This window comes from Hibiscus syriacus, unplaced genomic scaffold (assembly GCF_006381635.1).
Source record: "Hibiscus syriacus cultivar Baekdansim isolate YM2019G1 unplaced genomic scaffold, ASM638163v2 tig00018474_pilon, whole genome shotgun sequence".
Taxonomy (NCBI): domain Eukaryota; kingdom Viridiplantae; phylum Streptophyta; class Magnoliopsida; order Malvales; family Malvaceae; genus Hibiscus; species Hibiscus syriacus.
This window is the reverse complement of record NW_024062436.1, coordinates 86308-104404: the sequence shown is the minus strand read 5'-3', so window position 1 is coordinate 104404 and position 18097 is coordinate 86308. Positions and strand designations below refer to the sequence as shown.

General features: G+C 34.1%; 2 protein-coding genes across 2 annotated transcripts; one reads left to right on the top strand and one right to left on the bottom strand.

Moving 5' to 3' along the window:
* Window positions 1–10768: 10768 nt before the first annotated feature.
* On the top strand, window positions 10769–12563 carry LOC120209224 (endonuclease 2-like). Its single transcript, XM_039208283.1, has 9 exons — window positions 10769–10914; window positions 11001–11172; window positions 11255–11362; window positions 11464–11519; window positions 11602–11685; window positions 11757–11849; window positions 11972–12039; window positions 12145–12218; window positions 12332–12563. The coding sequence occupies exons 1-9, from the start codon at window positions 10795–10797 to the stop codon at window positions 12424–12426; spliced, it is 870 nt and encodes a 289-aa protein (XP_039064214.1). The 5' UTR covers window positions 10769–10794; the 3' UTR covers window positions 12427–12563.
* A 3456-nt stretch (window positions 12564–16019) lies between these two features.
* Window positions 16020–17210, bottom strand: LOC120209222 (transcription factor MYB62-like). The gene is made up of 3 exons (XM_039208281.1): window positions 16964–17210; window positions 16738–16867; window positions 16020–16665 (listed from the first exon to the last, which is right to left on the bottom strand). The coding sequence occupies exons 1-3, from the start codon at window positions 17115–17117 to the stop codon at window positions 16077–16079; spliced, it is 873 nt and encodes a 290-aa protein (XP_039064212.1). The 5' UTR covers window positions 17118–17210; the 3' UTR covers window positions 16020–16076.
* Between the last annotated feature and the right edge of the window lie 887 nt (window positions 17211–18097).

Here is an 18097-nt window from a genome sequence, read left to right as displayed (position 1 = left end):
TATGTAAAGTCGGTTGAGGTGTAGCTTCTTGCTGCTGAGTTACACCATCGTTCTTTAAAGGTGCTTGCAAGTCGAGTAGCCTTTATCCTGAAGTCGAAGCTTGACTCTGAAAGCTGCAAAATTATGCATGCTAAAATGATGGATGTAATGCACCTAAGTATGTCTAAGATGCATGCAACATGAATAAATTATGTGTTATTTCTTAGATGGAGTCTCGTGCTTTGTCTGCCAATCTGGTCCTTGGAATCGATCGTGCCCCATTCTCTTTTCCGGGCTTTGGCTTTACAGACCTTTCATATCTGAGACTGTCCTGTTTGAAAATATTTTTCTCATTTTTCTTGTTTTAGGAGGGAAAAGGATGAAAATTCTGTAAAATATTGTTCGTAATTGAATCAAATTGTAAATATGAGTTCAAAGTATATCAAAGGAAGCAATAGCTCTTTTTATGATTTCAGAGTTACAGCTCTTTGACAAATGTTCAAAGGGATGAGTCGGCTTTAGGTTGGCCTCCTATTTTCTATGGTTCTGGCAAAAAGAAAAAAAATGTCATTTTTTTTGTCATTGTAACAGACTCTTTTCCTTGGCTTGGCTTTTTAATTGGATGCGGACAAAATGACGCAATTAGCATTATCGATTACTAGACCTTCTATTTCGGTTCTCCGAAATCTTCCATTTGTTCAAGTTTTGTAGGCTCCTCTAACAAAGGTAGTGCAGAAATATCGGTCTAAAAATAAAATCCTTGAGTGCTCGTGTGAAGTTGACTATAACAAGTGTTCTTTAACTCCCTTAGTCCATTTTTACCGAAACTCCTTATTTAATATTGCCATTATCTGGCTAGCTAAATCCATAAAGCCGGGGCATTTAACCAATTGCTCTAGAGGGACAGCCCAATATGTAAACACCTTTATCAGGTTAGCTGAAATCTTATCCATAAAGCCGGGGCGTTTAACCAATTGCCTTAGAGGGACAGCTTAATATTATAATCACTCTTATCAAGTTAACTGAAGGGTTCATCTCATCACAGCGTCTTCGGCCTGACAAGAGCAGTGGAGCAAACACCGAAATGCCAAGTATCTGAGCAATGTCATGGTTTGAACGTAATCTACTCATAAGGCCAGGGCTTTCAAGTTTCCTCTATAGCCAATTGCCTTAGTGGAATAGCTCAGCTTTACAGATTTAATTTCTTAAGATTGTCAAGAAGAACCTGTTATAGTCTATGTGTTTTTGAAAGTCATGGAATCTCATCTTTAGAGTTCAATTTCCAAGCAACTGACCTAAACTAGATTTGCTTACTCGACTATTCCATATGTGAAGATTATTATCATCACTGAACGTCTTAAATAAAAAAAACATAGTAATTGTCATATGCAAATGATGCCCCGTGTTGTCCGCACCTTATGAAAAGAAAGTGTTGTATTGGTTAATTGTAAGAGTATGGTACGGTGTTTGAGGGTATATTCTGGGTAAGGTCAAGGTCCTTGTTTTAAAACATGTTACTTTGTCAAAGATCCGAAACTTTGAACTATTCACATAGTTTCTTAATTCAAATAATATTCAAAGAATTGCAAGTTTACAAATGTGATTCATTGCTCGTCATCATTAAGGTAACATAAATTTATTCAAATGTTCTTACAAAAACTTGAAAAAGTGGAAAAAAAAAGTTCAAACAGAATGCCTCAAATGATGAAATGATCTCCCTCACTTGGATGCCCCCAAGTTGTTGAAGTCGATCCAGTTCTGGTTACGCATCTTTTGTACGACTCTTTTGAATGTGTAACAGTTCTCAATTGTGTGCCCTGGGACTCCGCCGTGATATTCACAATGCACATTCTCATCATACCACTTGGGGTATGGGGGTTTCAAGGGTTCAACCGGGTATGGTGACACTATATGGGTGTCAAGAAGTTGATGGTAAAGCTCTTTGTAGGTCATGGGAATAGGGTCGAAATGTTCCCTTTCCCTCCTTGGTTCTCTGGGATCTTGTTTAGAAGTACCTGACGGTATAGCTACAGTTGGTTTCGGTTTGGAGATCATAACACCTTTACTGGCATGGTTGATGTTGTTAATCTCTCCATCCCGCTCTCGCATAGGAGGTTTCCTACTGGCCTCCCCATCCTTAATTTTGCCTTGCTTTATGGCCGACTCGACCATTTCTCCAGCCATAACCAAGTCTGAAAAGCTCCCTGACGTGATCGCAACCAGGTGTCCAAAGTATGGGGTCTTCAGGGTCTGCACGAAAAGTTTTCGGGTTTCTATTTCATCCAACGGTGGATGAACTTGCACAGCCAAGTCCCTCCACTTTTGTGCGTATTGCCTGAAACTCTCGTTATGCTTCTTTTCCATGCTTTGTAGCGTAACTCGATCTGGCCTTATGTCATTGACATGCTTGTATTGTTCTAGAAATGACTTAGCCAGGTCCTTCCAGGTTTTGATATTTGATCGGCTCAGCTGGTTGTACCACCGAATGGCTGAGCCCGACAGACTCTCCTGGAAGCAGTGGATCAGGAGTTGGTCGTTTCCTCCATATCCTGTCATCTTTCGGTAGAACACGGTGATGTGAGCGGATGGACAACTATTTCCGTCAAACTTCTCGAACTCCGGGGACTTAAACTTCGGAGGAAGAACTAAGTCTGGGACTAGACTAAGTTCTGCTGCATCAATTTCATGGTAGTCATGGTCTCCTTTGACTACCTTCATTTGGTTCTTCAACTGTTTGATTTTTTCCTCCATCTTCTTCGTTTTGTCATCTTCGTCCAAATCCAATACATGGTAATAACCTGGATTGTTCCTAGGGTTAAATACAGAGGACAAGGGCTTTGTTTTTGCAGCAGATGAGTCCCCTCGAAGTTCTGGTAAGATTTCAGGTGAGATAACCACTTGCGGGGTAGGTTGTATAGTTACCCCTTCCGGTGAACCTGCCCCAGGCGCGCTGGTCTGTTGTAGGCCAACTAACTTGGCAACGATCTGATCAACCAAGGACTCTTGGTTCTTTGTGATTGTTTCCAGAGTATTTCGACTGTTCTGGTTTATCTTGTCTTCTAGCTCCTTTTGTAGTTTCGACATATTCTCCTCGATTTGTATAATTCTGGCTTCCATCATCTTCTTCTTCAAACGAGTGTTATGTGGATGGGGTGTGTCCAACGCTTGAGGCGGTGTATCCAGTATTTACTCCTTTTGATGAGACATGTATATGTTAGTTAATGTGAATGCAAAGAAAATAACAAAATGCAAAGAAAATAACAAAATGTAAAATGTCTAAATGCATGATGCATGAAATGATCGAGGCATTAATCCAAAAATGTATCTGTTATTAAAAATAATCCTTATTGGGGACAAAAGTGTTTTATCTTTTAAGAGACAAGAATATTCTGACAACTTCTGACATATTGACTAGTCTTCTGCGTTCGTCTGTCACCGGTTAGATAACCTGTCGAACCGCTCCGACTTATGCAGATGATGAGTTGTTTGCCCCAAAAAGAGTCTCGAAAGACTGCACCTCTGGCTTCCACTCTCTGCCGAGTCTGTTCCCTAGCAGCAACACCATGGGAGCCCTCTATCAAAGTTTTCTTCTTGAATTCGTCAACAATGACATTCAGCTTAGCTAGGGTTTCACCATCTTGTTCTCGTAGTTTTCGAAAGGAGCGTCCGGGTCAGTAACCTTTTCCTCGTCTTGCCGCTGCAACCTTTGCCTCTGGGTATTCTTTGACCACAGCTGGACTTCTGAGCTTTTCATCTCTTTGTATTACAACCCCTTTGTCCATTAATGCAGATTATTCATGTTTTAACAAACACATTTTTGGGGGATCAACACCTCTTTTAAATGATGCGAATGATATAAAAAAAATGCCAAAGAACAAAAATGGAAGGAGGAAAAAAAAGTTAATGAGATAATGATAATAATAAAAAATGATAAAAATGAAAAGTCCTACCCCACATGATATCTACCCCACATGCTTATTATTCCTACCCGGACATAATCTCTATCTCACATGCTAATTTCAAACAAAACCTAACCGCATGTTTGTCTAGTTCGCATGCTTTGAGCAAAAAATAAAGTAGGAAATTAAAGCAGCCTAGGGTTTGGAATGAGGTTTTGGGGTGGGCTCTAATTCCCTGCACTCTCCCGGTTTAGGTTCTAAAAAATGGTACCCGAGTTCTCTTTGTCGGTGCCCCCTTGGGCTTGCCAGACCCTTAGTCCTAAACCCATCACAGGCTTGTGTGGACTAAGTTAAACTCGAGAGGACACATTCCCTTATGCCCGCACGGTGAATAAATTCACACGAAGACATAAGGTATATGAATCCCGAAGGCTACTTGCTAGGCATATGCGGTGAATAAATTCACACGAATGCGTCGCTTTCACCCCCACTTAAAACAAGTTCGGAGCTCGGGTTTAGAGCTTGAAAAAATCTGAAATCATTAAAAAACGTTAGTACAACTATTTATTTGAAAAATAATCAAAGATAAATAATTGGAATCGAATAAATAAATTAAAATTTAAACTTACCATTTTCGCATAAAAGACAACCGAAAATTAATTTCGGCTTGACTCACTTACCTGTCCCCAGCGGAGTCGCCAAGCTGTCGGAACATTCTTTCGGTTGGACCCCGAGATTGGGCTTCGACTTGAAATGAGTTGATTAGAGTCGCCACCGACCACTTTAAAACGAATTTAGGTGGGCCGGACACCATCTTACCTGATCTGCGTCGTACCAGAAACGTGTCGGGTTCGGGAGTCGGTTACGGTCAAGGAAGGATTAGCACCCTTGAACCGCCCTTTCGGTACCAATTAATTTGTCAGTTGTCTTTAATTGCGAAAATTGGAATTTAGAAATTTGATTCAAATTACTTACCTTAGATTGATTGTGAATTTCTCTAAAAAACGGATCGGGAATGTTAGTCAAAGAATAATAAATGTTGAATAGATCAAAGAAAAATGTAGAAATAAAAAAAAAGAAAAATAATCATTAAATCAAAAAAGCAAAAAATAGATAAAATAGAGAGGAAAAAAATAAAAATAAACCGATGAAATAAAATGAGATAAAATAAACAAAGATAAATGAATAATAATAATAATAATGTTAAAAATAAAAAACAAATAAAAATATAGAAATAATAAAAAGGATTAAATTGAAATAAAATCAAATTTGAGGTTCAATTTCAATGTAAATCGAAGAATGAATGATTTTCAGGGGCAAAATGAAATGTACAAAATATACGGGGGACCAAAATCATAGTTACTCCCAAAAATGTGGGACACGCGTGCGAGATTACAAGATGAGGAGGACTAAAGCTGAGATTATCCCCGAAAATTTTGAAAAACACGGTGATAAGGGGTTTAAAACGGCGTCGTTTTGATTCCTAGATTTAAGCCCCAACAGAACCCCAAATCCCTCATTCCTCTTCATTCTCCACTTTTCCATTCTCTTTCTAAAAACGAGAGAAACGAAATTTCCCTCGCCCCTCTCTAGCCCGGCCAAGATCCGGTGGCCTCTCCACCGCACCGGCCACCACCGGCGGTGGCCGAAATATCTGAACCCCCACAGAATGCTCTCCTCCGCACCGTGAACCCAAAACCAACCTCTAAATCCCCAAAACACACCCCAGTAAGCGTAGATCTAAGATAAAAACCCTCGGTTCCCACCTTTTTCCGATGAGACTCTTCGACTTCCGACGACCGGCTCTTCTCGGTTCCAACGCTTTGATCAGGGCTACCTTCGGTGTTTTTTGGTATTTGTTTTTTTTGGGTTTTGTTTCTGTATTTGCCTTGTGGTTCGTGGTTTTTGGTGTTGTGATATTTGGATGTGTTGTACCGATGATGGTTTTGGTTTACTGTGTTGTCTGTTGGTCTGGTTGTGTTTGATGTTCAACGTGGGTCTCGACGATTTTGTTCGGTGATGTTCTCGTGGGTTTTGTGGATCCTGTTGTGTACTGTTGATGGTTTTTTCCCGTTGATCCATTGTGGCAGTGTTGATGCCTTGATTTTATAGGCTCCCGTTGGGGCCATTTCCGGTCGTGGTTGGAGTTGATCCCGGATATTTCGGGGTGGTTTTCGGTGATCTCGGATGGTTCAGTCCGAGTAGCTCCGATTTTGGTGATGCACGTGGCCGGAATTCTCGGCTGACCGGTGACTTTAGATCTTCTGGAACCCTTGATCTCGACCGTTGGATTGGGTCAGATCCAACGGTCCAAGATCATATACGGCGCTGGACATACGTGATAACCCTAATCTACTGTTAGGCTGGTTCAGGCTCGCTTAACCAATATTGAACCTTGATCTTGGACAGATTGGACCCCAAACGAATCTGAAACAAAAGAAGTAAAATAAAAATAAGTAATAATAATAAATAAAAAGAAAAAGGTAAATAAATTAAAACAAAAGAAGAACATTTTCTAAAAATCTATATAATATATATTTTTAAAACCATTTTAAAATTATATATTATATATTTTTAAAAAAATATTTTCAAAATTATATAGTTTTCTAAAATGTTTTAAAAACTATATAATATATGTATTTTCAAAAATATTTTAAAAACTATATATTATATTTTATTTTTAAAAACGTTTTAAAAAATTATATAATATATAAATGTTTTCAAAATGTTTTAAAAACTATATATTTTTCAAAATGTTTTTAAACTATATAATATACATGTTTTGAAAAATGTTTTAAAAGCTATATATTATATTTATTTTCACAAACGTTTTAAAAAACTATATAATATATAAATGTTTTCAAATATATTTTATAAAAACCATTTACAAATTATATAATATAGATATATATGAAGATAAATAAATAAATAGACGAAAATAAGTGTCTACAATAATAAATAAAATAAAAAAAAAGAATAGTGTATTTTTTTAATTAAATATTTAGTTTTTTAATATAACGAAGGCGGTGTCTGGCTGCCGCCGACAAATATCAAAGGGTTACAGATTCTTTAAAGAAATATCAGAAGAGCCAACAATTTTCTACTAACCAAATACCAAACCGACATGCTACGGACTGTATACATAATGAACAAAACAATTAATTATATGTGAATTGTTTATATTTATTAGATTAAATAAATAAATTTGAATAATTTTTTATTTTTTTAATAAATTAATGAATATAAATAAAGATACTGAACGTTCATTTCATTTATATTTATAAATTCATTTATTTAAAATTTATTTATTGGTTTATTTATATACTCGTTCCTTTTTTTATTTTCTTATATTTTGAATATTGGAAAAAAATAGATTAAATTCAACATCAAATTGTGAAGCCTAAAAACTTAAGGATTAATGACATAACTTTATTATTTTTTGGCTTACAAATACAAGTGGCAAAATAAACAAACAAATATGTTAATCAACGTATAAAAAGAATATATTTGTAAATATTAAATGAATATATTTGTGATCTTATCATTCGACCGCTCTTCGGCATAGTCGAAAACTTAGAAAATATAAATAAATTTTCTTTGTAATTTTTTTAATACAACTATTAATTTACTTTGTATTTATTTTTTCAAAGTAACGAGTTTCATGATGATCGTTGTCCAACTGTTATTTTTGTCGTTGACCAACGACTACAAAACGGTTATTTTTTTTTTACCAATAGCTACAAAACAGCTACTTTTTTTTAATTTGAAGGCGACGAGTTCATTTAATATTTTTTTTAAGATTTAAAATTTAAATTACTTTTATTATTTTTTTAAAAAAATTCTTTAAAAGGACTCGTCACCTAATAACTTGAATTTATCTCATTTCAAATAAATGTAAAATAATCATGATGTTAATAATAATTCATCACATTTATACGTTTTATAAATGTAAAATAATCATTATTTTATCTTACAAGATAAAATATATTTACAATATTTCTTTATTATTAACAAAGCATATACAAAAAAAAATAGTTTTTTTTTTCTCATTGGTGTGACGCTCGTCTCTTTTTCTTATGTATAACACGTTTTTATTTGTCTTTATGACATGTTTTCTTGTGTCTTTTGACATGTTTTCCGGTTGTTTGACTGTTTTTTCATTTATCTGTTTCTAAGGGTTGATTTCGTCACGAGTGATCTAGATGATGTTTATCTGATATCTTGTTGGTCTTTCCTGCTTTGGACCATTGGATTAGATTTGGATACTCGATTTGCATTCGTAGATAGCTTTTCACGTCGCTCGAGGCTGATTTACGGTTTGTCGGTGGTCCTCCAATAGTTTAATTTCCTTTTGTTGTTCGTTTGCCAATGCTATTAATTTTGTTTGTATCTATCTTTGTTCGTGTTTATTAATTAGATTTTTAATATTTCCTTGTATGATCCTTATGTGATCTTAAGTTACTAGTTTTGTTTCAATAATTATCGAAACTTTTGCTAATTATATGCTTAATTTACGATTATGATTGTAAATCTTCTTTGTAACTTAAGATATTTCATATTTTGAATAAAATTAGTTGTTTCTATTAAAAAAACAATGCATATACACCTTTCAAACATAAATGTTTAAATATAAAATCTCTATGGAAATCAACACTGCCCTTAATCATTAAAATCGCTCAATAAATTTTAATATTTCCTCTTTTAAAATACAAAGATATTAAAACATGAAATCTTAATAATAATTAATTTATAATAACCTAATTTCAGAGTGAATAAATTAGAGTATACCAATATCATTTATAATATTTACAAGCATGTGCCCCTTGAGGTGCTTTAATCATCGAATCTTTTCGTTCCATAAAATCCAAATTTACGTTCTCCATTGTCCTGCAAAATCCCGATAGTTCTGTTGTGCGGCAGTCTAATATACGGCTAAAGAAATACACTACTAGAAATGTTATTAGTTTTTTAATATTTTCGGTAATGCGCTTCCTAAAATATTATTTTTACCATAAATGTTAATTTCGCTAGCTAATATCCAATAAAAAAATAATGTTTTAGGTAGCATCCAATATTAACATTTTCGGTAGAAAAAAATAATGTTTAGATAGCGTCCAATATTAATATTCCGATAGAACAAATAATGTTTTAAATAAAACTTTATCGAAAATATTAAGAAAATAATAATATTTACAGTAATTTTTTTCTTTAACTGTATATTAAACTGTCGCACCTGATACTTCCTCTCAAAAGCCAATTATGAAAAAGATCATAAATTATATTATCCTTTGTTTAAACTGTAATTAAATATATTAAATTATTTTCCCCTTCCTTTTCATGTTCCTTTGCCTCCCAACCACGTTCCTTGGGCGGTCAAATTCATGCACCAACGACAAAAATAATCATATTATTAATTTAATTAATTTTTAATATCAAATTTAAAACTATTTAAACACGTGTCAAAGTCGTTGTATTATTTTAAAATTTAAAAGATTGATCTAAACTCGTCAAATAGTTTTAGAAATAGAAGTGAATGTTGTACTCTATAGACGTCTCGAGTTTGAGCAGTTACGTCTGTAAGGTATTTATGTTATCGATAACTAAAAAAGATTCTGAGTACATACTACCTAATAATCATGGACGAAGCTCTCTTAGGGGTCAAGGGGCCCGACCCTGTTAAAATTTATATATTCGATATAATTTTGATTTAATAGTATTTTGGTTCATGTAAAAATAAATATTTAAATTTTAAAAAATAAATATTTAAATTTAAAAATTTAAAAATTTATTAAATATTTAATCGTATAGGTGTCGGACTAAAGAATGATAAGTTTGTGTTCTCAATTTTTTGGTCTAATTACTATTTAAGTCATTGTAAGTTTAAATATTAGACAAATTAAATTTGTCTTTTGAATTTTGAGTTTTGAGTTTTTTTTTTTTTTAATTTAAGGTGAATATAAGGTAATATATGTACAAAGACTTTTAATTATCTGACAATAAACGCTCATACCCCTACATATGTGCTTGAATTTAAGACCTCAAGGATTATAACAATCCCTTAATCACTAAGGTCGCTTGGTTCATGCTAAATTTCAAATTTAAATACCTAATAAGTCTTTTTATATTTTTTTTAAATATTCTAATATTTCGGCATCTGTCAATATTTAATTGTAGCTCTATCCCTTCTAATAATCACTTCATACTATTTAATAAGAAATTATTGAACTAATTTATGTTCAATTTTACTATTAAATATTGATTTAATAACTATAAAAAAAAGATAAAATATTTTTTTAATCCTCTATGTTATTGTTTTTATTAATTTGACCCATGAAAAACTATAAACATAAGTGAATAGAAAGTTATATCGTTCTCAAGGATTTAGTTTGTTTTAAATATTAAGAATTAAATTGATCAAATATTTTCCAAATAAAATTCAACAGATATAAGGGAAGACACCAATATGGCAATATTTTCAAATCAAAAATAGTATAAGGGCTTAATATCATAAAGTTAAAGTATAGAGACTGAATTTTAAATTGTGAAATTGTATTAGAACGTCTAACGTATTTAAACCTATTTGGGGGGAACAAGGGTATCAATATGAACATGTGTGAACATATTTTTGGTATAATTCCAAATTTGACAACTAATTTGTCAGTGTCACAAATGAATGCAAAGCATAAAAAACAGTTGGATATGTAAAAGTTGGATCATATTTTCATACGTTTCACACTAACCCAATTCCTTCCTTTTATATATAATTTTTAAGTCGATAAAATTTCAGGGTGAACACAAATAAATAATTATCCGAGAAAAATTCGGGTTTCAGGATCCACCACTACCGTATACAGGGCCACCTGTAGCTAGTTATAAACGCAGCAAACCATCCACAGACTGGAGTGAGTGACTGGGAATGGCGGGCGGTAAAATGCAGATGGTGTTAGCTTTGTTCTTGTTTATTATGCTTGTTAATCTTCCTCCGATCCACGGCTGGGGAACCGATGGCCATTCCATAATTTGTAAAATTGCTCAGGTTTCGATTTCGACGCCATTTATGAATGCTCTTTTTAATTATTTTGTTTGCTGTTGATGACTGGAAGTTGTTTGTTTCTCCGGTAGTCCCGGCTGAGCGGCGCAGCAGTGGATGCCGTGAAGGAATTGCTGCCGAAATGGGCGGAAGACGATCTCGGGAACTCGTGTTCGTGGGCGGATCAAGTCAAGTTCCGTTACCCGTGGTCGTCACCTCTTCATTTCATTGATACACCTGAGAGCTGCAGTTACCAGTATACAAGTAAGTTTAGTACTCCTTGTTACTTGATCGAGAAGTTTAATCCCGACTCCGTCCCCATAAACGTATTAATTTCGATCTCCAGGGGACTGCAAAGATGAAGATGGAGCAGCCGGGAGGTGTGTTGCTGGTGCAATTAACAACTACACTTCTCAGCTTCTTACCTACAACTCTGCCTCAAACGAATCTCAATGTATACTCTTCACAATACCTACAAATAAAAAGTTCCTTATTTTCTTCTTATAGACTAAATTCTACGTTTTTTTTGTGATAAATCGATAACGTTATTATCAGATAACCTCACGGAATCGCTTCTTTTCCTCTCTCATTTCATGGGAGACATCCATCAGGTAATAACGTCCCCGAATCTCAAATCCATCGAAAATTTCGAGTTTCGCCGTAATAAATAACATCGACGTTCCGTTATCGCAGCCTTTGCACGTGGGGTTTGCATCAGACAAGGGAGGCAACACCATTTATGTCCACTGGTATACAAGAAAGGCAGTTCTTCACCATGTAAACCCTAAACTTTAACTTGTTCATAGGGTTTTTAATATGTACATTAACGCCAAAGATCAACAATACAGGTCTGGGATACCAATATAATTGAGACAGCCGAAGAGAGGTTTTTCAATACAAGCCTAGATTCCATGGTTGATGCAATCCAACAAAACATTACGGTAACGAGCAGATAATCTCAGTTGTCTGTTTTTATACGTAAATCGATCTTAAAAAGATGTAAAACTAAAAAAAAATATAACCCGTGTATATTATTTTTATTTATTTGATGACTGTGAAACAGAGTGAATGGGCAGATCAAGTCAAAAGATGGGAGACCTGTAATTTTAACAAGACAGCATGCCCTGACATGTATGTTTCTTGAGCCTTATTAGCAATGGTTTGGCACTTTGGTATCATATATGAAATATGTACTAATATATATATATATATATATATATATATATATGTTGGTAGATATGCATCTGAAGGTATCAAAGCAGCATGTGATTGGGCATATAAAGGTGTCCATCAAGAATCTGTACTTGAAGGTAGAACTTGAAGTTGATTTTACAGTGACGAATCTAGAAAAATTTCGTCGAAAATTTTTACCATTTGTCCGTTATGTTGAGACAAAACTAAAATATAGTTTTTGGTAATGTAGATGATTATTTTTTATCACGGTTACCGGTCGTTAATCGGAGGTTAGCACAGGGAGGAGTTCGATTGGCTGCAACTCTGAACCGTATCTTTGGATGAAAAAGGAGGCCTAAATGACCCATCCTGTTTTATTTGATTGAGAGTTGTGTATGAAACAAGCTCTATCTTAAGTTTATGAAATAAGTTAATGGGACTGAATTCGAATAGTTTAATTTTGCTGGACTTAAATGTGAGTTTCAGATCCATCTTGAGCTCAGCTAGTTGGCTCGGTTCGACCACATGGCATCATTACTTGGCTAAGTGTTGTTAATAGGTTACCAACAAAGGATCCGAAATGCGTCTATGTAATTCAGTAGATGATGTACGATGTAAGATGTAATCTGTGTTAAGAAACTAATTAATGGGTTTATTTTTGGAACTTTATTGTTTCCAATTCTTTTCCTGTGAAAAATCACTTTTAAATATAATTTTATTAGAAAAGGAGAAGAGATACAATTTAAAATTCATAACCCGGATAATAAACTGGTACGAGTTTAGGTTTGCAATTACTCAGTTTCCTTAAGATAGATTTTCGGCCACTCCTTGGTGCTTGAGATGTCTTCAGCGTTTGTCTCCCATGATACAACAACCATATGATCAACGAACAGTAGCACAATTTGCGAGATCACGAACTTTATATAGATAAAAAGAAAAGATTCAGAAGGAATCAATTAATACCGCTTTAATTATAATATATTCATTAACCGAAAGTCATACCATATTAATATTTTGATTAAAGGAAAATGACCCCTGAAGGGCCCCAACATTTGCATCACCCACGTCGTGCGGATGCACCTCCAATCCTAATGAGTTTGACAAGCTTAGAATTGCACCCTTGAGTTTGCCCACAATGCACAATTTCAACCCAAGTCATTCAATGATTAACAAGTGGATTTTTATATATAAATATTTCCTTTCACAATTCACAAGTACTTGCCTTGAGCATCAATTTCTCATTCATCACTAAATCGTTTTGAGCATATGAGATACCGTTGTAAAGATCTCACAGAGTAAAATATGAATCAGTAAATTCATTATTCAATTCTTCATCTTTACACTTCGAAAATATGCCTCAAAATTCCTAATTTATCACATTTTTCCAACACGTATATCAAAGGGTTGCATATTCACTAACCATTAAATTGATTCTAACATATAAACACCTTCCAAATTCAGACACATTTCATGCACCAATTTAAGCACCAAAATTTTCTCAAAAAATGAACCTACTTTGGAAATTAATTTCTAATATCATATATTCTTTTAAAAGTCTCATAAAATGGAATATAAAATCATGCTTTTATTATTTAAATTTCCAATTTTATTTATGAATAATATACATAAAAATCTTAAAATATCCATTATTTTCTTCCACCCATTTTAAGAGTCAATTCAGTAATTTTGAAACATGAAAAAGCTAAGCTATATATATATATTGACAAGTTACTTTATACCCCTACTGCTTTTCCTTTTATCATCCTTTATCCTCTGCCTATTGCCTACAACCAAGGCTCAACCTTTCTCTCCCACTCCTTATTCTTTTCTTTTTGAGACGTTGATCGTTGTGGAAGATGTGTCATGTCATCATATTTGGTAGTAAAATATTACCGTCAATGATTTTAAAAATCTATTTAGTTCACGAAATATAAAATTATCTTTAAAATTAAAATTTTTAGATTGTGATACGATTAGACACGATATCATAAATTATTATTTTATGAATCAAAATATGTTGTTATCGTTTACTTATTTTAAATGCAATAATTATTTTAAATTATTGTTTTCATTTTGAATGAGCAAACGATAAGCATCTTAAAAGTTAAATTACTGTTTTAAGATATGGGTAAGAAAATTTTTTCATTGCCCTTTTTTATTCTCTCTTAATTTTCCTTTTCTAAGAAATTTCTAATAATATCCATTATTTTTTTTAATAGAATCCAATCATCTCTTCACTTTAGTAGGTTACTAGTTTGTCCTCCATTTTCCATATACCGAGTCCCTCCATGGTTATTGGGAAATAGTGTTACTTACCCTCTATGGTACACAAATAAAAGGCTACGAGAGTTGGTGGATTTTATTATTATTTTTTGGAATAGTTTAGAGTATTTGTATTTTATTTTTTTTATACAACAACAACAAAACTCTATTCTCATATTCAATAGGATAAGGGGAGGTAGGGTAGTAGGTTGCCCCCAACGCCAGGTTGAGAGCAGTTTTCGTGAAAGACCTCCGGCAGTCAGAAAATTAAAAATAAAGATAAAATACAATGCATGTATAAATAAATAAATACATAGTTGAACAGTCTTCATATACAGTCTTCATCTGCGCGTCTGTAATGGGAAGTAATCACTTCAAATAAATCTCTGCGTAAAAATCTCTGCATATAGACAGAAACGAAAGTCCCGACTAAATTTAAAAAGAGGAAATATGAAGAGAATGATACACAGTAGTCAGTGATAGCAAGGTACGAGAAGGAATAAAGTCAAATAGGTTAAAACCTAAACTAAGGCTACACTACTCCGCTACCCTAGTTCTAAGCCTTCATAAATTCTAATGACATAAACGTATTTTATTTTTTTATAATGTATATATACCTTATAGATATAATTATTTGAATTTGAGTCTTGGAGAATAACAGAATTTGAGTCTTGGAGAATAACATTCTCTTTTATCGTTGAAGATACTTAATGAGTTTGCAGCTGGAATCTTATAATGGGAGACAAACACAAAATTTTATTGTATGGACAAGCTTATAATATCTTAGAAGATATGAACTTATAAAATTTAAAAATATTTAAAATATATAAAAATTTAAATTTTTCAAAGAAACGATGTTCCCAAATTTATCCCTTCTTATTAGGAAGGGCATGGGTCATGTCAGGTTGGGTTTTCGGTTAATCCGACTTGATCCGAAAATATATATCATTCACCCAAAATTCGATCCAACTGGAGTTTAGAGGTGACTTCACTCGACCCAAAACCAATCCGATTTTTAGAGATAAAATATGGATCTAATTGAAAAAAATAATATATAAAGGGTTATTATTATAATTATCCTTAAATATATAAGGTAAATTTATATTATTTTCGAGTCAGATTATATCAAGTATTTTTATCCTAAACTCGAACTTGACACAAACATATTTTTAGGATAAAAACAACCCGATCCAACCCTAAATTTTAAAAAAAATCTAATCCAATCGAATCAAAACATATGGGTTCGTGCCAATCCCTCCTTATAATTGTCAAGCACCTGTTCACATTCAAAAGTCTAAAACCCCATCCCATTGTAGTTTTCCCAAGTCCAAACTCAGCATACAATTCTCACCAAAAAATGGATGTGATGTGACTCCATTTGTGATCTTATAGCTTGTCATTTCTCTCCATAATTTCTTTCAATTAATTAGACACCATGGAAATATCCTCTCCTCCTACCTTTCAGTTACCCTTGAAGTCAAGGGGGAATCCATTAGATTTCCAAGTAGAAAAATACCATATATTAATGACAACAACCAAATAAGAAAAGATGGTAATCTTAATCAATATACAGTGCTTATAATAATACACCACATAGATAACTCTCCATTTGAACATGACCACTTTAATCGCCTTAAATGATGGCATTGGGGGGGTCATATGGCACACTATTTAACTATAATGCCTTTAATTGTCATTCAAAGTATTCATTCCAATAGGGCATATAGCCCTTACTAGTTTCCCATCTCTCCCAACTCCCTAAACTGCCATATGTCATCCAAGTTCCATAAATTATCTGTCATCTCATTGCTCATCCAATTGGCTTCGATGGAGTCCATGGTTGACGTGGATGCAAAGCTCAAGCCCTCCATGTCATAACCAGCAGGGCCACTGCTGTTTTCGATGTTGTAATAGCTTTGCTCAAGTGTCTGGTTGTTGTAGTTGTAGACATTTGGAGTTGTTTGGTGTTGGGGGATTTCGGTTTGGTCGGAGAAGTACGTGAAACCCGGCGGATAAATGGTTTGTTCGGTGGTGATGACCGAATTGTCTGTGGTTTGGTTTGGAAGTGGGGGGAATGTCGGCAATGAAGGGACCATGTGATCGGATAATTGACAGGGAACCGAGGTTTGGGTCGACGATGATGATGTCTGCTCGACCTTTTGAAGCAATCTCGGCATCCAAAAACACCGAACCGCGTCGAGGAATCTATTGCTGTTGGACTCGATGTTGAGCTGTCGTGCCTGTTTTTGCACCCTTGTTCTCCAGTAGTTCTTGATCTCGTTGTCGGTTCTTCCCGGCAGATGTTGCGCAATTTTCGACCACCTGCAACAATTATCCGACCATTAATAAACACAGAAATGTACTAAAATCAACAGATGAAAAGACAAAACATACCTGTTCCCCCACTTGGAATGAAGTTCAAGAATCAAGAGCTGCTCTTGGGGTGTCAGGTTTCCCCGCTTAATGTCTGGTTTTAGATAATTCAGCCACCTTAATCTGCAACTTTTTCCAGTTCTCTTGAGACCTGACGAACGTGATTTTATATTAGGATAAAATTTTAAGACGAAAACATATTATCAATAGAAAATACAGATGAATCGAGGGATGTTAGTTTAGTTACCTGCACATTTGGCCAACATGTTCCAACGACCTTCACCATGACGAGCAATGTAATGGGTTAGTAGAGTGTCCTCTTCAAGGGTCCATGGGCCTCTTCTAAGTTCACTGTCCTCTTCCATAGGACTGGACATGTTGTTCTCGTTGATATTAGCCATAGCTGCTCTTGTAGTTCGTCTTTGATTTCTGGGGTTTTCCCCTAAAGGCTCAAAGCTACTGTTATTATGGGAATTTCGAAAGTGGAAAGCTGAAATTTATAGGCTTTTTCCAAAGGGTCTAAAACAATGTTCGAACTAGAAAACAAGGAGAGAAAAAAAGAAGCATATACCATGTGATATGTTCATTGGGGCATCAAATTGTACAATAAGCCTATAAATCATAGGGTTGCAGAGGTGGCGATTAACAAAGCTAGAAGAACAGTGCCCCTGATGGACCCTTCAACTGTACATCATATAAGGCACCAACAGTGAAAGCCTTGACATTGGATCATTCAAAGTATTTGATTTTCTTTTATCACAGCATCATTCAATCAGAGAGAGAGAAAAAAGGGACCAAATCAGAGGGTTAATGATGGTTTAAATTAAGTACAAAGTGGGTCCTCACTGCAGCTGTATAGCCTCGTATTTGAACCTTAAAAGAGCAGTTTAGTCCTTGCACACATGCAAGTTTGACAGGAAAGTTAATATAAATCCATTAGCAATTACATGATGTATAAGTAACTAAAAGAAGAAAAATAAAGCCTAGAAAGAAGGAGAAAAGATGTTTGAAAATTGAAATCTAAGGAGTTTCTTATGCACAATGATTCCTTCCATTTTCATTTTTTCCAATAAAATAAGTCTTTAAAAGAGGATTAAGTATTAGTTAGGCATGATAAAAAAAATCTTTTAACGCTTGGTTGAATAATTAGCGTGACATGTTTTTTTATTAAGTAAATAGATATTACATTCAAGACGAATGTTTCGATTCAAACTCACATAAGATAAGAGAATATATGTATCATTGATAACTCGACTAATATTTTAACCCATAATACTATGTATCTAAAATGATGATGTAACATATGTTATCACTTTATATACATGACATATGTCATGTCATCACATAGTATGTGGCATATTATCGATAAAATTTGAATGAC

Excerpts from the sequence above, each read along its gene's own strand:
- LOC120209222 (XM_039208281.1), bottom strand. The coding sequence starts at position 17,117 with ATGGCTAATATCAACGAGAACAACATGTCCAGTCCTATGGAAGAGGAC. Across the intron at positions 16,868-16,963 it reads CATGTTGGCCAAATGTGCAG|GTCTCAAGAGAACTGGAAAA; the intron begins GTAACTAAACTA and ends CACGTTCGTCAG. Across the intron at positions 16,666-16,737 it reads CATTCCAAGTGGGGGAACAG|GTGGTCGAAAATTGCGCAAC; the intron begins GTATGTTTTGTC and ends TAATTGTTGCAG.
- LOC120209224 (XM_039208283.1), top strand. The coding sequence starts at position 10,795 with ATGGCGGGCGGTAAAATGCAGATGGTGTTAGCTTTGTTCTTGTTTATT. Across the intron at positions 11,363-11,463 it reads TGCCTCAAACGAATCTCAAT|ATAACCTCACGGAATCGCTT; the intron begins GTATACTCTTCA and ends CGTTATTATCAG. Across the intron at positions 12,219-12,331 it reads TCAAGAATCTGTACTTGAAG|ATGATTATTTTTTATCACGG; the intron begins GTAGAACTTGAA and ends TTGGTAATGTAG.